The sequence below is a fragment of the Microcaecilia unicolor genome, chromosome 1 (genome assembly GCF_901765095.1).
Source record: "Microcaecilia unicolor chromosome 1, aMicUni1.1, whole genome shotgun sequence".
Lineage (NCBI taxonomy): Eukaryota > Metazoa > Chordata > Amphibia > Gymnophiona > Siphonopidae > Microcaecilia > Microcaecilia unicolor.
Genome location: NC_044031.1, coordinates 575,840,717 through 575,862,556, shown reverse-complemented (window position 1 = coordinate 575,862,556; position 21,840 = coordinate 575,840,717). Strand labels below are relative to the sequence as shown.

The 21,840-nt window shown below is 43.3% G+C and overlaps 1 protein-coding gene across 2 annotated transcripts in view; it reads right to left on the bottom strand.

Moving 5' to 3' along the window:
- COL14A1 (collagen type XIV alpha 1 chain) overlaps positions 1-21,840 on the bottom strand; it is a 417,802-nt gene that overhangs the window by 148,070 nt on the left and 247,892 nt on the right. For both annotated transcript variants that reach the window (XM_030218565.1, XM_030218573.1), the window contains exons 26-27: positions 8,246-8,385; positions 4,197-4,320 (exon numbers count right to left, since the gene is read on the bottom strand). In XM_030218565.1, the coding sequence (XP_030074425.1) occupies positions 4,197-4,320; positions 8,246-8,385 (264 nt within the window). The remainder of the gene's footprint in view (positions 1-4,196; positions 4,321-8,245; positions 8,386-21,840) is intronic.

The window sequence follows — 21,840 nt, the reverse complement described above, 5'->3', positions numbered from 1 at the left end:
ATACAGGTACTTATTTGTACCTGGGGCAATGGAGAGTTAAGTGACTTGCCCAGAGTCACAAGGAGCTGCCTGTGCCTGCAGTGGGAATCGAACCCGGTTCCCCAGGACCAAAGTCCACCACGCTAACCACTAGGCCACTCCTGATCATCATCAACTAAATTATTCCCCAATATTCAATGCCGGGCCATGTCTGGGCACTGGCACCAAATACTGGAGGATAATTTGGGGCGGGCAGGCTGCCATAGCTTATATGGCCCTGGCTGATATTCAGCAGGGGCTGCATAAGAGTTATGCAGCCCCAGCTGAATATCGGGCAGGTGCCACATAACATTTTTTGGTTGTTTTTATAATAAAAAAGCCCCTGAGCCCTGTCTCATCCCCCCCACACCAATGTCCTTTTTTTCCCTCCTTCCCTCCCCCAGCCCACATTAAGAACCCCACGTAAGACTTCCGCACCCAACCGTGAGATTGCAGCAGCCATTTTACAGAGATGCCGAAAGAGGTAGGAAAGGGCTGCGCTCCTGCCCCCAGTGACCCCGCTGCACCACCAGGGATGTAGGAGGGGGCTCAGGGGCTTTTTTTTTAAAGAACAAAATAAGTTATGCAGCTGCCGGCCCAATATTCAGAGCCAGCACCTGGATAGCTAAGTGGCCTTATTTAGGACAGCTCTTGAACTGTCCTAAATGAAGCCGCTTAGCTGTGTGGGTGCCAGCACTGAATATTGCCAGCACCCGCATAACCTGGGGCTCCTCCTCAGTGCCGCCCCTAACCTGCCCACTTTTTGTTTGGGCGGTCTCAGAGGATATTCGGTGGCACTGTCTGGTTAAGTAATGCTGAATATCCTCAATTAGACCATAGGCAGCTATTTAAGCGGGCAGGAGAGGCTCCTGCCCCCTTAAATTGCTTTGAATATCGGCCTCTGAGTGTCTACATAAAAAATGCAATCGTCTGTAAATGCTGACAACTTATAACTAACCTCCCCACACTAACCTCCCCTTAACAGGGGCGTAGCCAGACACCTAATTTTGGGTGGGCCTGGGCCAAAATGGGTGGGCAGAGGAATCCTGCCCCATCCCACAGATGATTTGGTCTCTCTTTCTCTCACCTGCATGCCATATGGAGGGGCATAATCGAACAGAAACGCCTATCTCCATGGGCGTTTATCTCCGAGAACGGGTCCGTGAAGGGGCGGACCCAAGCGTATTTTCGAAAAAATTAGACGTCCATGTTTTATTCGCCAAGTTGTGAGCTGGGCGTTTTTGCTTTTCAGCGATAATGGACAATGAAATCGCCCAGCTCACAAACGAATAAATCCAAGGCATTTGTTCGTGGGAGGGGCCAGGAGTCGTAGTGCACTGGTCCCCCTAACATGCCAGGACACCAACCAGGCACCCTAGGGGGCACTTTTACAAAAACAGAACAAAAGGTAAAAGAGCTCCCAGGTGCATAGCACCCTTCCCTTGTGTGTAGAGCCCCCCAAATCCCCCTCAAAACCCACTGCCCACAAGTCTACACCATTACTATAGCCCTAAGGAGTGAAGGGGGGCACCTACATGTGGGTACAGTGGGTTCGGGGGGGGGGGGGGTTGGACGACTAAGCATTAAGCAGCACAATTGTAACAGGTAGGGGGGGGATGGGCCTGGGTCCACCTGCCTGAAGTCCACTGCACCCCCTAACAACTGCTCCAGGGACCTGCATACTGCTGCCAGGGAGGTGGGTATGACATTTGAGGGTCAAAATAAAAAGTTGTGAAACATCATTTTTTGTGGTGGGAGGGGGTTTATGACCACTGGGGGAGTCAGGGGAGGTCATCCCCGATTCCCTCCAGTGGTCATCTGGTCATTTAGGGCACTTTTTGGGGCCTTATTCGTGAAAAAACAGGGTCCAGGAAAAGTGTCCTAAATTCTAGCTAAAAACGCATACTTTTTTTCCATTATCGCTGAAATGCGCCCATCTTTGTTCGGCAGATAACCACGCCCCAGTTCCGCCTTCGCCACACCTCTGACACGCCCCCATAAACTTTGTCCGCATCCGCGACGGAGTGCAGTTGAAAACGCCCAAAAATCGGCTTTCAATTATACCGCTTTATTCGTTTTTGTGAGATAAACGTCCATCTCCCGATTTAGGTCGGAACTTGGGCGTTTTTCTCGTTCGATTATAAGCTGGATGGTCTCTCAAACATCACCCCCCCCCCCCCGCATACCTTTTAAATAGCAGGTTTTCACTGTCAGCGAGCAACAACTAATACACACTGCTCATGTTGCCCCCCACAACCTTCCCACTGATGCAACTTCCTGTTTCCGCATAGGTGGGAATACATCAGAGGGAAGGCTGTGGGGCCGAAGCAAGCAGTATGTATCAGTCACTGCTTGCTGCAGGCGAAGATCTGCTATTTACAAGATATGCAGGAGGGACAATTGTTGGGAGTTTTCAGTTGGTGGGGCTTGGGAATCCCTGCCAGCCACATCATAGGTGTGCTACTACTGGTTGGGCCTGAACCCTAAGTGGGTGGGCTTGAGCCCACCCGGGCCCACCCTTGGCTACGCCACTACCCCTTAATACTTCCGGCCTCCCTCACAGCTATAACAAGAGGTTCCACAAGGGAGATAACGGGCACCTCTGCTTCGCACCTCTACAGAGAGGGAAAGAACCCAACATAACTCCATTTACAAAGTCCCTAGCCCAAGGAGCAGAATGCAACAAGCAAATCACATCTATAAATTGTGGGACCAACCCAAACTAGCTCAACGCTCCAAACAAATAACTCACTCAACCCAATCAAAGGCCTTTACAGCATCCAATGACAATGCCACCAATGAACCAGGTAACGCTGGTGCTAAGTTATAGCAGCCAAAGACAGACCTGCTATTTATGTGGGTCTATCTGTCTACTAAACTTAGCCGGTCAGCCAATGAATATTGACGCTAACCGGCTATGTCATGTGACATAGCCAGTGACTGGGCTAGCTGCTAATCCCTAATATTCATCCAAGATAGCTGGCTATCTTGCGTTAAATATTAGCACTTAAGGCTATTTAACCAGTCATGATCTATTCTTGGTTGGTTTAGCGAATGGTTAGCCCACATTGGGCTTACCGCAGCTTTGTAAAAGGACCTCTAAGCGATTAGCGCATGAGCCCTTACCGCCACTCATTATGTAAGTAGTAAGGGCTCACACACTAATGGCCATGCGCTAATGGGAAAATTAGCACATAGCCATTAATAAGAAAGAATAGAAAAAGCAGCCATTTTACCCCAATGGTAAAAATGGCCTCAGCATGTGGGAATGACCCGCATAAGGATGCGCTTCGGCCACTTTTTACCACTGTTTGGTAAAAGGATCCCTAAATGAAATTATTGAATTGTCTGGTTCCTGTTTAGCAGTCAGCCTTACTACGCTGTATCTTATTGAGTAACTATACTACATTAGGTCTGTTTTGGTAACTTTGGATTTATTTGTTCTCTGTAAACTAGAAAGATCTTTTTTACAAAGTAATGCATCTACTTTAATTCCTTGAGGTATCGCTTTTTCTCCATGCTTCTGGCTTTGAAACAAAAGAGTCTGAGTTAGCCCTACATGCCTAAACGTCAAAGGGTATTTTGCCTTTAAGTGGATCACACAAAAACAGAACTTTGGTGACAGATAAGGACCTCAGGTCCATCTGCTCTGCCCAGTTTAGTTCCTGGTTGCAACGACAGTTGATGTCTGGCATTCCCCTCACTTTTATGCAGCTAGGGATCCTCTGTGTTTATCCAGTGCTTTCTTTAAAGTATCACCTCCCTTTTCCATGGAGAAATAGGTTTCTCCTGAGTCTGTCCCACTGGAGTTGCAGGGCATGACCTCTTGCTTTAGAACATTGCTTAAATTTGGATTTGATGGCTTATCTTTCCAAACTCAGGCTCAAGTTGAGTTTCATTTCAGCTACTGTAGGTTTTTCCCTTTCAGTCTTAAGGCTAACTTTACTAGCACTTGTTAACACTTTCTGCTCTCACAGATTTCTTGGCATGTTTACATTGTACTTGAAGACAGGAATATACATACCCTAGAAGGGAGGGGGGTGGTAATTGCTGTGGCTGATGTTAAAAACGTTGATTGCAGGGTTTCTATAATGACCTGCAAGTTTTTGTACTCTCAAAGCCCTCTAATTAACTGGAAATATATACATCAAAATTTATTATTTACAAATTCGACTTACCCGTTTTTGTGTTTCCTCCTTTATATGATATTTGTTGTATGGCCTCAAGGAGAGACTCTTTATCTTTGTAAGAGTTGAGTTTAAACTCAGTCCGGGCATCATCACTGAACTGAACAAGTGCCACCTGTGAACAGCATCCAAGTACCATATTATCCCAGAAAATTTAAAAACAGTTAACAAAATGAGGGGCCCTTTTACTAAACCTTAATGCATGGTAAAGTACATTAAGAATGTGCTGAGTGCCATGTGGCCCATAGCTGTAAAATAGGATGCACAGTATAAAGAGGGTCTTTTATAAAGCACTCTAGCATTTTTAATGTGTGCTAAACACTAAAGACACCCATATATTCCTATGAATGTCTCTAGTGTTTAGCGGGTGATTATTTTCAGCGCATGCTAAAAACACTAGCTCACCTTTGTAAAAGGACCCCTTTTTTCATTTTATTTTATTTATTCTTTATTCATTTTATATCATTTAACAAGTATTCCACTTGACAGGAAATACAGAGAGAAATTTCAGTCATAAAGAAAATTACTTTCAGTTAACAATGAATTACTGTTCTTTAGACCACTATTTGTGGGGGAGAGTCTCTAAGTAACTGTTATAAAAAAAGAATACTTGAAATACAGGGAAAATGCATAATACGCTTATTCTAACCTAAAACAATATAACATAATAATCATCTTTAAGAGGCAACAGTCAACCGATTTTCTTCATATTTATAAAAGTTTTTAACTGCTCAGGTTGAAAAAAAATATATTTTATACCCACATGTTTAATTACACACTTACAGGGGTAATTTAAATAAAAAGAGGCCCCCAAAGCTAGTGTTTCTGTTTTCATTGAGAGAAATAACTTCCTCCTTTCTTGAGTCTGTTTAGTAATATCGGGGTACATCCAAACCTTTTTCCCTGTAAAAGGACCCCTTAATGTGCACCAACATCTGTTAGCATGCACTAATCTTGCTACTACTTTCTGATGATCTTTCCCAATACGAAAAATTACTATAACGCAGTGGTGTAGCCGGATGTGCAATTTTGGGTAGACCTCAGTCCAAAGTGGGTGGGCACAACATTTTTCTTCTGCCTCCGCCCTCTCTCTCTCTCTGCCCCATCCGCGATTCCCAGCTCAAAATTATAAAGCTGGTAGGAAACCCCAAGCCCCACCAGCTAAAGATGTCCTTCTTCAGCAGTCAGAACATACTCCTACCCTCTGCAGTTGGCAGCACTCTCCATGGGCTACAGCCGCACTGTGCCCCTGCTCATTCTCAGTTTTTGCACATGCACAAAGACCAGGCATGTACTTGGGGGGGGGGGGGGCAGCGCAGAGGCGGACTATGAACAGTGATGGCGACTGCCAACTGTAAGGGAGTGTTCTGGCTGCCGGAGGCGGACCACTTCATAGGAAGGGCTTGGGGATCCTCAAATCCCTGCCAACCATAGCAAGGGTGCTGCAATATTGGATGGGACTGAGCCCAAAGTGGGTGGGCCCAGGTTCACCCACGGCTACACCACTGCTATAACAGAGACAAATATTCAGATGATCTTTCAGGGCTCCTAAATTTGATTTGATTTGTTTACTTGCTATACCACTAAAGACTAAACGTGTTATAGCACTTTACAATTCTAGTAACCAAAACATAAACAGTCCAGTATTAGAAAATCTACAAAAATGATGCACGAGATTTTCATACACTATGTCCATTGCTTGCAGATCTATCCCATGCATATTAATTGTCTAACAAAAATATGATGACTAAAATATTGTCAAATATACTACAAAATTTATTAAATCTTGCTATCTCTACAAAAGTTTTATATCAACTCTGGAACTCCGTCTCCGGAAAAGGTTCATTTGCGGATTAATACCTTTCAAATATTTGAACGTCTGTATCATATCTCCCCTGTTTCTCCTTTCCTCCAAGGTATACATGTTTAGGTCAGCAAGTCTCTCCTTGTACGGTTTGCAACGCAAATCCTATACCATTTTTGTAGTTCATCACATGTAGTTCATACTGTTGTATGCCCATGCTCACTAGTTTATGTGGGTTGAGCAAAAGGAGCAGTGCGATTGAGGCTTAATAAGTGCAAAAGCCGCTTGCATATGGGTACTAAGAACGCTCCTTTAGTGGACGATTGGACTCAATATCATCATTCAATTTCTAACTTCAAATGGAGAATTATTGATTGTGTGGTAATGAGTTGGCAAGGAGGTGATCGAGATAGTTTGCTGAATTATCAGGAGAAATTTTTGAAAATGTATGTTGAATACTGTTTGTCCTGGGAGGTTTAAACTTAGAGATTGATTGGTTTTCGCCGATCCGATTGATGGGATTTGAAGTTGGTTTGCTGATTGGTGGAATTTTAGACATAAGGGGCTAGGATTCAGTACATGTTGCCAAAAAATCAGCACTGAAAAAAATCGATGCTGAATGGTATTCTATAAAGGGCGTTCCAAGATAGGTGTTCTTTATAGAATAGCGCAGAGCGCCTGAATCCGCACCCAAATTTGGGCCCGAGCATTTACTCCAACTGAAACTAGGTGTAAAACCCAGTGCGCAAGTTGGATGTAGATTCCCCCGAATTCTATAATAATGTGCGCATCTTAAGGGAACACTCGACCCACCCATGTCCCTCCCATCATTACGCCCCCTTTTCAGATCTATGCAGAAATACTTAGGGCTATTCAATAACTGGTAGGACCTTTTACTAAAGGGTTGGCATGCAACAAATGGAACTACTGCCAGGCTACTGAAGGAGCCCGCAGTAGTTCCCACCCCCAGTGCACACCTCTTCCAGTGCTACAAAAATAGTATTTATTTATTTGTTACATTTGTATCCCACATTTTCCCACCTATTTGCAGGCTTAATGTGGCTTACATAATACCGTAGAGGCAATCGCCATTTCCGGTAGTGAAACAAATACAGAGAGTTGTAGTAGACGAATAAGGTTCATGTGTTATAGGCACATTGGGAATCGTAGAGGGGAAAAGTTGCGTAGAGTCTATTACGAGCTTTGGTTTCATTGTGTTGCGAGGTTTAGGCACTTAGGTTGGGTCGGATGGGTATGCCTTTTTGAACAGGTTGGTTTTTAGTGCTTTCTGGAAGGTCAGGTGGTCGTACATGGTTTTCACGGCTTTTGGTAGTGCGTTCCACAGTTGTGTGCTTATGTAGGAGAAGCTGGATGCATAGGTTGATTTGTATTTGTAGTGTTAGTGCTTACTCATTAGTAATACCACCAGGTAAGTGCTCCACCCCCCCACCCCCCCCCCCCCCCCCCCCCACCCCCAAAGTGGCCACATGGTAAGTGGTTCACTTACAGCACGGCCATTTCTTTTCCAGACAAAAAGACAGCCTTTTACGCACTGCGGTAAAAGGGGGCCTCAATTTGCATTAGAAAAATGAGCTGATGCTATTACAGGCCCCTTTTACCTCAGCTTAGTCAAAGGACCCCTGGGTTCATTAGTATAGTTCCTCCCGGATCTGCCATTTGTAGGCTGTTTCGGCACCTTGCTTCTATTATAACGCTTTTTTGCACTGATGGCGCATAATGCTAGATGCCATATATAGAATTCTCTAGATGATGTGGATTAAAATGCTGGCACCATTTGTTTTCTGATATAATGCTGTGCTAATATGATACTTCACACAGCTGAGGAAACTGGACTTATGCTGGCGGTTCTTTATTCAGCTGATTGATGAGGGGAGATCCCTGATGCAGATGAGTTCATCAAAACATGATATTGTGTTGACCCAAGAAGATTGAAAAAATGCTTTTGGACTTATGATGAGACTGAGCAGTGAACTGATAAGATCATAAGTTGTCTGTCATTTTAAAGTTTGATGATCCAGCATAGAACCTAGGAGTTTGTTGGGTTTTGCCTTTATTAAAAAAGGTATAACATGAGAGTGTTTAAACTTTTTTTTACAAGTGTCCTACTATACAATTATCCTCCACACAAATGTTTAATTTGGAGTTTTAATCTTAAAAATGTATTATTTTTTTCTCAAAGCTGTTTTTTAAATCTCTTTTTCATTAATTTGCTTACTTGAGTTCCATCTGTACCAATCTGATCCAGGGCTCCAGTGGTACTGTACAGAAATCGAATGATTTTATTAAAGTTTTCATCGCCAATACTCCAGGATCCATCCACCAGGTATACAAGATCAGCTCTAGCAGCTTTACAAACTGCACACCAAAACAAAAAACATTTGGAGATGAAAGAAAAGATGCAGTAACCAGCTCATGTTATTCTGCATGCATCAGTAAACCCACCATAAGTAGCCTGGATGAGAAATTAATGTTCTCTTATTTACGGACCAAATCCATGGCCAGCAATAGCCACGTAATGTTGTCTCATTCACTTGTGATCTCAAACAATTACTCACAGATTATCTCATTATTCTAAACCTCTATTTTATGGCCTGGGAATTATTAATGATAATAATCTAAATTCTCAATCTCACATGTCATCTGTAATTAAAAAATGCTTTTAAAACCTTTTCGGTCACTGGTTCGTGCATTAATGCTTAGCAATCTAGACTACTGTAATTCTTTGTTTCAGGGACTATGCGTTTCAGACTTACAATATCTTTAAATACAGAATATCACTCATTACAAGGGTACATCAGTATGATCACATTACTTCTCTGCTAAGGGAGGACCACTGGTTACCTCTCTCTTTTAGATCGAGTTTTAAGATGTTAAATTTAGTGCACAAAGTTTATCATTCTGGATTTCCATTATTTTGTCTCCATTTACTGCTTCCTTACCAGGGGAATAGCCAGACACCCAATTTTGGGTGGGCCTGGGTCCAAGATGGGTGGGCAGAAGAACTCCACCTTGTCCCACAAGTGATATGGTCTCGCCCTCTCTCGCCTGCATGCCATGTGGTCTCTCAAACCAGTAGCGTAGCCAGAGTTTAATTTTTAGTTGGTCCTGGAGGTGGACTGGGTGGGCACAGGCCTCACATTTCCTCTATACCTGCTACCACCCCCCACCCGCCGCCGCCGCATTTCCTCTCCATCCGCCCGTTGCCGCCTCATTTCCTCTCCACCCGCTACCCCCCCCCCCCCCCCGTGACAGCCCAATGCACATGGTCAGTTCTGGTCATTTTTACTGACCTGAAGCGCCGTTCTCCCTCCAGCACCGGCGATTCCCATAACCAGCCTTCTGCCAGCACGCGTCATTGGAGCCTCTTTTCAGGCGCGTCCCACTTACTCTGCAACTTCCTGTTTTCTGCAAAGGTGGGACACAGGAAGTTGCAGAGTAGGCGGGACGCGCCTGAGAAGAGGCCCCGACGACGCGTGCTGGCAGAAGGCTGGCTATGGGAATCGCTGGTGCTGAAGGGAGAACGGCGCTTCAGGCCAGTAAAAGTGAGCAGACCACATGGACGGGGAGAACGGGCAGAAGAGGCTGGGTGGGCCTGGAGCAAAAGTGGCTGGGCCTGGGCCCGTCCAAGCCCACCCATGGCTACGCCCCTGCACCATCCAGAATCTTTTGGTAGTTCCATCACTGATTTATACATGTTTCAAATAAATAAATAAATAAATAAATAAATAAATAAATAAATAAATATCTGCTTGATATATATACAGAGATCAATTTTTAGTGTTACAGGCCCCTCCCTCTGGAATTCATTGCTGCTCAATCTTCAGTAAGAAATTTCCTATTCAAAGTTTAAATTTCCATGAAAACTTATCTCTTCACTGAGTGCTTGCTACTTGTGTTGAGTATACATTAGTAGGCTGGATGGATGGCGTTGGCTTGGGGCACATGTCAGAGTACAGCATGCCTTTCTTTCTCCATACTATTTATAACGCATTTCCTGCTTTTTAAGCTAACTTTATTTTGCATTGTAAACTGCTTGGGTAGTTAGCAGATGAGCAATATATCAAATTTTAATAAAACTTGAAGTTGTTGTATACTATTCCAGGATAACAAAAAAAGAATTACAAATTAATACATAAAGTATATATTCACAACATAAATTACAGCATGAGCTTCTCCATACTTACTTCAAAGCAAATTATGATGTGAGCAAATATTTCACCCAATATTCAAAAGCATTTATCAGGGTAGCAGCCAGCATTTATCAGTCGATATTCAGACTTAGTCGGTTATCTTGAAACCAGCCAAAGATATTCTACAATTTCACATGGCCAAAGACGGCTGCTAAACTTACTTTAAAAATTGGCAGATAGCCAATTATATCGCATGATGTAACTGGCTAGCCGCTAGCCGCTAACTGGGGGATAGTCAGTTATCACCTGCTGAATATCGGTAGATAGCCGGTTAAGCGCTATTTAACTTTTGAGCAGCCGTTCTGGCCAGTTAAATAGCTCTAAATATCAGATGGATAATATTTAAATAGCATTGCTGGTGTTTAAAAAATAAACTGACCATGGTGTGTTAGCAAACAACCAGCAACCCTAAGAGTGGAGCATAGGTATCAGAACAGGCTATGGCACCCCCAAATTCTCCTTCTCTCCACCTCCCCTGCAATGTGCTTACTACCATACCTCCCTCCCCCAGGTTGGCGATAGTCTAAGTGGCACAGCACCAAAAGCATCAAGGCCAGTGGGCATGGGACCTTGAGGATCTGTACTTGTTGAAAGCCTGCCTACTCCTTCCCCTTTGGAATTTCCTGTTTTGGAGGGGACAGAAACCATAGGGACTTGAGCATGTGTAGATGCTGAAGGCCACATGGCCACCAGCCTCAATGCTTTCGGAGCTGTGCCAAATATAGTATCACCGCCCTGGGGGAGGGAGGTAAGGTAATAAACACATCATGGGGTGTGGGGGACGTGAAGATAAATGCCGGAGACAATGAGGTGAGGGTACGGAAGGAGAGAAGTGCTGGAGATTACGACGAGGATTTGGGAGGGAGAGAAGACACAACAGGTTAAGGAGATGAAAAATGCTAAAAACCAGGGGAGGAGAGGGAAGGGAAGGGAAGGGGAGGAAAGAAATTCTAGGCACCATGAGTGGAGAAGTTTGAGAGGTAGGGAAGGAAAGAAATACAGGACACAATAAGGAGGGGATTTGAGAAGAAGAGTTGGAGAGAAATGCTGGGCACAATGGTGGGGGTTCAGAGGTAGGGACGGATGCTGAATGTTGTGGGAGGGGGCATTATGGGATGGTAGGTAATAGAAGGGGAGATACTGAAGTTATGGGTGGAGCTTGGGCATGGCAGAGGTCAGAGCTTGGGCATAGCTGGGGCAGAGCTTGGACTCCCCCCCCCCCCCAAACAGAAAGGCATTCTGCTGCCCCTGGACTGGAAGTATATAGTCTAGTAGTCAGAAACGATTCTTGTCTCTCCCACAGGTTTCTTGTGACCTTGAACAAAATACCTCAGCCTCTGCTGCCTCTGGCCCCGATGATCAGAAGCAAACGTGGGTGCTAGAGGCCAATAGTGGCGTACTAGCACCCGTGTTTCCTCCCACCAGATGATAAGAGCTGGCAAGCACATGTAACAACATGCTCGCCAGCTCTGAACGCAATGAGCATGCAAATGCATGCTAAACAGGGCATTACATATTCCTCCTCAATGCTCAGCAGGCAGAGTGCAAAACATTGGTGCTGCTCCCACAGCAAACTCTATGCCTCAGAGCTAGCGTTAGGGTTGCAGAGAATTGGGGAGGAATGGGGAGCGCTGTCCCAAGGCCCCCCCCCCCCCAAACAACCCCACATGCAGGCCTCCTAACTCCAGGTTTCCCTGGTGGCCCAGTGGCCTTCTCTCTCCCCTCACCCCTGGAAACTCCCTTATATGGTAGGGAAACTCCACCCAGCGCATCCCAGGATGCACTGGGCAGGGCAGAGCACCATTTTGAAGGTGGCGCTGGAAGCAAAGGGAGTGCTACTCCCTCCTCTAACGTGGAGGTAAAGGGGGAGCAAGTTGTCCGCTACACCACCAGGGTGAGTGGAAGGTTATCTTGGCAGCCCACATAGACCATCAGGGATGTTTTTTTGGGTGTGGGGGAGGGCTGAAGATCTGTGCCCTTGTGTTGTAGGATTGTCGGGGGCTGAAGGTCTACCGGACCTCCTGCCCCCCATGTCGCTGTCCCATGGGGGGTGTGGTGGCTTGGGAGCAAAAGGCCACCAGGGCCTTGCTGTTGGAGGGGGGTCTGGGGGGTCCCACAGACCTCCAGCCTCTGTGTTTAACAGGTCCAGACTTTTGATAGCCTGGACCTGTCAAACAAGTATGGGAGGATTGTGCCTGAGTTCATGCTGTGGCACAGTCCTCCCGCATAGTACCCCTATGATCAGAGCTAATAGCGTGCTCAAATTTGCATGCTATTAGCTCTGATCATAGGGATGTTATTGCCCCGCGCTGCTCTGGTGCTAATTTTAGAGCATTATTTGGAAACGTGAGGGGCTTCTGATCATCTGGTCCTCAGGTAGTAACATAGAAAGTAAGGAGGCAGATCTATAACTGGGCTATCTAGCGTACTGTAACTGTGGGCGTGTAAATGCAGCAGTTGCCTGCATAGCTAGCAGTATTATGTATGTTCTGCACATAAGTAGGGGCTCTACCCATAGCCCGCCTATGCTCTGCCCATGTTTACACCCCCTTTGCATTTACACGCAATGCCACCTATGCACAACACTTATAAAATAGTGGTTGTGCACCATACTATAGCTCTCACACCTGTGAATGTACACTTACCCACAAAATTGCTAGTATTCTATAAATGTATGCCTTCAAGGGGCGTGTAAATATCAGCACCCAGTTATGGAATTAGGGGGTTACCTCTCTTAAGTACTGTACGTACCTACCAACTGGACTTCGCTTTAAGCTCAGAACTGAAAAAGGCAAATAATTAAGGGGCCCTTTTATTAAAGTGCAATAAAATCTGGGTTTAACGTTTTGGTGACGCCCCATTTAGAATACTGTGTGTAATTCTGAAGACCGCACCTGCGGAAAGATATAAACAGGATGGAATCAGTCCAGAGAGTGGCTACAAAATTGGTCAGAGGCCTCTGTCACAAAACATATAGGGACAGGCTCATGAACCCAGTGGGGTACCAAGGGGGGGGGGAGGTGGGGGTGGTCTGCCCCAGGTGCACGCCGCTGGGGGGTGCCGCAGCGCGCACCTGTGGGCTCTGACTTTGCTAACTTTGCTCGTTTGCTGCAGCTCCCTCTGCCCCTGAACAGGTTACTTCCTGTTCCGGGGCAGAGGGAGCTGCAGCGAACGAGCGAAGTTAGTGAAGTCGGAGCCCATAGGCGCGCGCTGCGGCACCCCCCCCAGCGGCGTGCACCCGGGGGGAGTGTCATTTCGCCGGGGGGGAGGAAGGTGTCATTTCGCAGGCGGGGGGGGGGGGGCGCGCTGCACCCGGGGGGGGCACATCGGCGATCTGCCCCGGGTGCCATCCAGGCTAGGAACGCCACTGCATGAACCTCAACATGTATATGCTGGAAGAGAGGCAGGAGAGAGGAAATATGCTAGAGACATTTAAATACCTCAGTAGCGTTAATGTACAGGAGGTGAGCCTTTTTCAAATGAAGGAAACCTCTGGACTGAGAGGGCATAAGATGAAGTTAAGAGGAAACAGGCTTAGGAGGAATCTGAGAAAATACTCTTTCATGGTAAGGGTGGTGGATGCGTGAAATGGCCTCCCAGTGGAGGTCATGGAGACGAAGACTGTGTCAGAGTTTAAGAAGGCTTAGGAAAAGGAAGAGTTAGTGGTTACTGAGGATGGGCAGACTGGATGGGACATACAGCCTTTATCTGCCATCATGTTTCTATGTGTCTAACGTATTCTAATGGGGGACTTTCCCACATGCTAAACCCAGATTAAACATGGCATTTGTAGGGCATTTCTTTCAGGGTTTTTTTATTTTGTTTTGTTTTTTTGCAGATTGTGTGCTAATGTTTCAAGATCCCATTAGTGCTCAGAAACTACAAAACATTAATGCAGGAGATGCTAAGTGCTCCCAAATTAACCCTTCGTTACACAGTTAGTGTACATTAATCCTAACTTGCTAGCTGGATAACTTGGAAATGCCCACTCTCTGCCCATGATGCACCCCCTCCAAAAATATTTTTTAAAATTGGCAATGCACAGGTTAGTGTGCAAACAAGCAAAATACCACAAAACGTTTTAACACTTTTTTGCAGTAGCCCCATTAGGAGCTTAGGGCTAGAATCAATATATGGCACCAAAAAAATTGGCACTGAGAAAAACCCGCTTAAGTGTTATTCTGTAAGACGCACCTAAAGTTTGGTGCAGTTTATAGAATAGTGCTTAAGTGCATAAATTTAGGCACGACCATTTGCACTAACGAATACATGGTGCAAATCCCCATGCCTAAATTTATAGGTGGAACACCATTATTCTGCAATTATGCATGTAACTCAAAACCATGCCCCTTTCTGCCCCAAAATACCCATGGCCATCCCCTTTCGATGCTCTCTTTTTCAGGCCACACATAAAATTTATGCGCAAATTGTTGGAATGTATTGTATTTTACATGCATTGCCTGTCACCTATTATTTCTCTGTGATTACTCTGTGACCTCTGATGTGAATTACTTAGAGAGGTCACACAGCTATGCAACTTCCTGTGGGGGTTTAGATGCAGCACATGCAGCACATGGAGCACATGGAGCTCATGATCTCTCCTAACCTGAGAGGATCTATGGTGGTGTGAGCATCCATTACCATCTAAGCACATGGAAGGAGCTGATAATACAAATGTATAGTAATATGTATATATAAGCCTGTCTGATTATAATCTAACTACAAACTGTGAGTAAACAGATGTTTTGTTACTTCAACTTTAAAGTGACTCAGCAGTGAATTATTCAGGGGTGAATGAGAGAGAGATGAAGAAAGAAATTAACATTTCTAAAGCTGAAGCTGTGTGTACTAAAATCTGTTAATTATTTACTACAAATAATCCAACAAAAGGGTTATGGGCCCAGGGTCCAGGAATTGAAAAAGAAGAGAAATATTACCAGGCAGAAAAAAAGGCCACATTTTTTCTCTTAAGTTTTAAAGGAAAGATTCAGTCTGTCTCTCTCTCCCCCCACACAGCAGACAGAAGGCTAAGAAAATGGCTGAGGGAAGAAATTCACTATTGTTCTATTCTCTCAAGGTGCCTAAATTAACTGAGTTTAATTATCAGCAGTGGGAACTAAGATTCATATGTCTCCTTCGAGCAAAAAGATTGAATATATGCTTAGACCAAGACAGAACAGCTGAAAATATGGCTGAATGGGACAATGCAAACTATTATGTGAAGTGCATGCTTTTGGAAGCTCTCTCAGAGAAACAAGCCATATTAGTGGAGGGAAAAGATACACCAAAGGACATTTTATATAAACTGAGAACTATGTATGCAACTACATATGCAAAGCAGCAACCAATTTGGTTAGCAGAGTTGAATGAAACCAAATTAAGGGATAAAAGTAAATGTAATGATCACATTATGCATCTTATGTCTTCATTTCAAAAGCTAGAACTTTCTGGAATTCCCATGTGTGATGCATTGAAAAGAGCATTTCTTTTTACCTCACTATCAAAGAAGTTTGATGTTTTTAGGTCTGTAAATGAGGCCATTGAAGGGCAATCTTTTGAACAGACAACATCAAAACTAAGGCAGGAATGCATAATAAATGATTCTGAGGAGATGTGTTCTCAAAGCAAGTCAGAGAGAAATGAAACAAATTTCTTGGCAAAGAACAGAGGAAGGCGGAGCTATGGGAAAACTCCACCCAAGGGCAAGCTGATTTGCTACTCATGTGGAAAGGAGGGACATGTATCTAAATGGTGTAAGGAAACACAAAACACTCCCTCTAGCTCACCTAAGCCAATGGAACTAAAGAATTTTCAAACCAGGAAATGTATGAAGGACAAAGATAAACACAAGGGCTTTCTAATGGCAGAAAAATCTTTGACTATGGTAAATAATAATTCAAATGAAAGTACTTGGATTTTGGATTCAGGGAGCACATGCCATTTAACCAATTGTAAGGATTTCTTTCAGGAAATGTGTCCAGAAGAAGGAATTCTTAAAACTGCAAACGCAGGGACTGCTAAGATCCAAGCAAAAGGTATTGGATTCTTAAAATGCAAAGTGTCTAATGAAGTTAAAGAAATTCCTGTAAGTGATGTCTTGTATATTCCCCAAGCAGTTTGCAATATGCTTAGTGTATCTACATTAGATAAGAAGGGATTTGCGATTCATTTTGAAAACAGTAAGTGCACAATCTCTAAAAATGATGAAGTGTATGCTGAAGCTTTTATGCATAATGATGTTTATAAGCTGAACATTTCAGGTGAAGCCTCACATATGGCGCAAGTAAGGAAGAATGATGGTAAATGTAGTCTGGAAATCTGGCACCGCCGCCTGGGACATCGTGATTCTAAGGTGATCCAGGATCTTTACAGTAAGCAACTAGCCACCGGCATTCAGATAAGTGCAGATGCTGGTAAAATGGAGAAATGCATAGACTGTGTTACTCAAAAAGGTGTGAGACCCTCATTTCCTGCATACACAGGAAATAGGAGTAATAAAGTGCTGGACTTAATACACAGTGACTTATGTGGACCGTTTAATATCCCATCATTGGGAAATAACAGATTTGTGCTAATATTCTTGGATGATTTCTCTAGATACTGTGTGGCCTATTTGCTGAAAGAGAAAAGTCAAGTCACAGACATGCTGAAGAAATACGTAGCCATGGTGAGCAATAAATTTGAAAGAAAACCAAAGGTTCTTCAGACCGACAATGGTGGTGAGTTCATTTCACAAAGCATGCGCACATTTCTAGAACAAGAAGGCATTCAGCATATCACAACAGTAGCTTATACACCAGAGCAAAATTCTGTTGCAGAGAGAAAATTTAGGTCACTTGTGGAAATGACCAGATGTATGCTGTCAGATAGCAATCTCCCTAAAAGACTATGGGGGGAAGCCATTCTCACAGCAGTGTACCTACAAAACAGAATGCCAACTAAAGGCGCTGAGCGCACACCACATGAGACATGGCATGGTAGGAAGCCAAACCTGTCACACATAAGAACATTTGGAAGTACAGCATATGCTCATGTACCAAAGCAAAGAAGGCATAAGATGGATTCCACAACAGAAAGGGGCATTTTAGTTGGCTATGCTCCAGGACACAAAGGATATAGAATTTTGAATCTGAAAACTGGCATTGTTGGCATAAGACATGTTACATATTTTGATGAAAACAAAAGGGTTGATAAAGGCTGGATTATCCCAGATGAGCCTTATCATCCAGAATATGAAACTAGAACCATAATAGACATGCCAGTGTATATAAATGCCACACCAAGGCAGATGTCTGAAAGCAACTCATCTGTATCTAACGAGGAACAGACAGAGGAAGCAGACACAGAAAGGATCATTGAAGAAGACAGTACAGTTGGAGAAGGGGAATCAATTGGAGAAGAACTCTCAGATTTAGAGGATGCGGAAAGGTCAGACCAACCTGTTGTCAGACGCTCATCCAGGGAAAACAAAGGTGTTCCACCCCCAAGACTGTCTAACCTAACAAAGTCAGCAGAAGCTCAAGAGCCCTTAACATGGGATGAGATTGAGAAAATGTCAGCAGAAGAAGCTGCTGAATGGCATAAAGCTGCACAAGAAGAAATTGATGCATTGGATAAAAATAATACTTGGATTCTTACAAAATTACCTCCTGGCAAGAAAGCTATAGGATGCAAATGGGTATTCAAGTTAAAAAGGAATGCACAAGGAAAAGTGGAAAGGTATAAAGCCAGATTAGTCGCAAAGGGATATCTTCAAAAATATGGAGAAGATTTTGATGAAGTGTTTGCACCTGTAGTGAAACACACGACAATCAGAACACTTCTGAGCATTGCAGTCTCAAAAGGCATGCAAGTCAACCACATTGATGTGAAAACAGCGTTTCTTCACGGAGATATAACTGAAGACTTGTACATGGAACAACCAACAGGTTTCATAAATACAAAACAAAGACAGCTAGTGTGTAAATTAAACAAAGGTCTTTATGGATTAAAGCAAAGTGCAAAATGTTGGAATGATAAATTGCATGAAATATTGACAAATTTAGGATTTAAGCAAGGTGAAGCAGATAAATGCTTGTACACTAGGTGCACAAATGGACAATATGCATACATTTTAGCTTTTGTTGATGATCTGCTCATTGCAAGCAAAAGTGAGCAAGAGTACAAGGACATTGTAAAGTGTTTAAACCTCAATGTTGAGATAAAAGAACTTGGTAATGTGTCATACTATCTTGGTATAGAAATTGAGAAACAAAATGATGGTTCTTATCTTCTAAGCCAGAAGCAGAAAATAAATGAGCTTATTGAAAGTTTAGGTATGCAAGATGCCCAAGTTGTAAGCACTCCCATGATCACTGATTTTCTGAAGGATGAAACAGTAAGAGAACCTTTACCAGATAACATCCAATATAGATCAGCCATAGGTAAGCTTTTATATCTAGCTACCACATACAGGGCTGATATAGCAAATGCAGTAGGAATTTTGAGCAGAAGGGTCAGCTCACCTACCAAATCAGATTGGACTGCAGTTAAAAGGATGGTAAGGTATTTAAAGGGTACCATTGATTGTAAATTAAAGGTTTCAGCCAATAGTAATCCAAAACTAATATGTTACTGTGATTCAGATTGGGCAGGGGATCATTCTGATTATAAATCCACAAGTGGATATGTGTTTATGTATGGAAATGTACAAATTTCATGGGCCAGTCATAAACAAAGTATTGTGAGTTTGTCTTCTACAGAAGCTGAATATGTGGCCGTATCGGAAGCGTGCAGAGAACTGATGTGGATTGAAAAACTTTTGCTGGATTTCGGAATAGCTGAAAAGAGACCAATCCAGATAATGGAAGATAATCAGAGCTGCATCCGACTGTCACAGAATGACAAGGTTCAGTCACGCACCAAGCACATCGCAACGAAATACCACAACGTGCGAGAGTTGGTGAAAGAAGGGGTCATCAGTCTACACTATTGTCACACCAGTGAGATGACAGCTGACATCATGACCAAACCGTTACCCAGAGAACATTTTGTGAATCTGCGTATAAAGCTTGGACTTTGTATGAATAAATAATTGCATGACAGTTATGCATGAGAAGGGGTTTGTTGGAATGTATTGTATTTTACATGCATTGCCTGTCACCTATTATTTCTCTGTGATTACTCTGTGACCTCTGATGTGAATTACTTAGAGAGGTCACACAGCTATGCAACTTCCTGTGGGGGTTTAGATGCAGCACATGCAGCACATGGAGCACATGGAGCTCATGATCTCTCCTAACCTGAGAGGATCTATGGTGGTGTGAGCATCCATTACCATCTAAGCACATGGAAGGAGCTGATAATACAAATGTATAGTAATATGTATATATAAGCCTGTCTGATTATAATCTAACTACAAACTGTGAGTAAACAGATGTTTTGTTACTTCAACTTTAAAGTGACTCAGCAGTGAATTATTCAGGGGTGAATGAGAGAGAGATGAAGAAAGAAATTAACATTTCTAAAGCTGAAGCTGTGTGTACTAAAATCTGTTAATTATTTACTACAAATAATCCAACACAAATCCCGTATCTAACTTTACATAAGTAACACCTACATAAATCTAATTAGTGCAAATAATTGATTGTTAAAAAGCCAATTATTGGCACTGATTGGCTCATTATTCAATTAAATTGTGTGCGCAAACTGGAATCCTGCCTAAATTTGCACGTGCAATTTTTTGGTGACCTTTATAAAATCAGGGGGGTTAATGTTCTTTGGTGAAAGGGAACCTAAGTTTCAAATCATTTCCAGCCTCAACTTTTCTCCAGATCTGATCAACGTGAGGGTAAACCTGAAGAAAAGAATAGCTGGCTCTGTTTAGTAGTTGTCACTATATCTACATTCTTGGAATAAAGATGGTTTATAAAAATAAAAATATCAATTTTCCACCAAGAACCCTGCATGTTTTTAGAAAAAGAATTTAAGAAGTAGATGGATTTCTCTTGGCTTCTGAGCCAAAATATTTCAGGTCTTTATAGAGTACATGCTGAAATATATTGTGGCTTTAAGTTCCAGATTCATACTGGGCCCCGTTTCCAAGAGAAGGACAGAATGGAACAAAATATTTCAACACCAGGCTTATTGCGCTTTCAGTGTTTGCAGGAAGGCAGAGACAAACATCAAAATGCACTTGAAAAGCTTTTCTACCGAATAAAGAAAGGTAATTAAGGGGAGAAGTTATCAACATGGGTTTCCACTAAGCTGTGTCATTTTCTTGTCAACCCCAATTATTAATAACTGATTGCATAAAATAGGACAGGTGCAACCATGAGTTAGTGGTAAAATAGCACATCTTAATGGTAGCCCACGTTGATAACTACACCCATAAATGTAATTTCCACCACTTTTTTTTTTTTTTTACAAATAATCTGTAAGTATATGTATATGTAAGTAATCACTACAGCTCAGAGAACCCTGCTAAGCTGATATGTTTCTCATCAGTGCAATGACACAATTTGCTTTGGATTACTTGATATGAAATAAAAGTTGGAGGACGATCAAGGATTCCAAAGACTGAAAGGATATATAATAATAAAGATGTTTATTGAGGTATAAAGACTCGACACAACGTCGTGTTTCAGCCGTTAGGCCTGCATCAGGAGTCTTAATGCCGAATGCTTTTGAGAACTATTTGATGAAGGCAAATCCTCAACAAAGGGAGGTCTTTAGAAAGACTGTTGTGAAGGTGAGCGTGCTTCATTGTGTCAGAGGAGACAACGAAGCACGCTCACCTTCACAACGGTCTTTCTAAAGACCTCCCTTTGTTGAGGAATTGCCTTCATCAAATAGTTCTCAAAAGCATTCGGCATTAAGACTCCTGATGCAGGCCTAACGGCCGAAACACTACATTGTGTCGAGTCTTTATACCTCAATAAACATCTTTATTATTATATATCCTTTCAGTCTTTAGAATCCTTGGTCGTCCTCCCACTTTTATTTCATTTCTTGTTGTTGTCCGTGGGGCGTCTAGAGTTCTCCGCCTTCTGGCGGATATTTTTTCTCTTGGATTACTTGATGACATATGGAGGAGAAAGAAAAACGATAGCTACAGGTTAGTCAGCAGTAAAGGACACTGAAAACCAATTGGTCTACCACAAATAGCTTCAGAGACAAGAGCTTCTATGTCAACTAGTCAGAAATCATATCTGTGCTGAGGGATAATATCCACTGTATAGAACATACAACCTATCTAGTCTGCCCATCCATACCAGCTACTGAGCTCTATAATCCTTTTCTCTCCTTTAGAGATCCTCTGTTCTTGTCACATGCTTTCCCGAATTCTCCACAACATCTGCTAAGAGGCTGTTTCACGCATCCACAACCCTTAATATTAAGAAATAGTTATTTACATTGGTTCTTCTTCCAGCAGGCTCCTGGTATCAAAATGGCCACCTCAGCCCCTTAGAGTGGTGGACCTGTGGGACTACTGCTAGGGAGTCAGGCTGCTAAGTAAGGGATTGCCCTGCTCTGCCCCTGCACGACTCACCATGAAGACCCCTAGTTGGTGCTGGGATATTAGAGGGTGCAAAATGCACTGTTGAGGGGAGGGGGACATGCTGCCAGGGGACAGGCTATC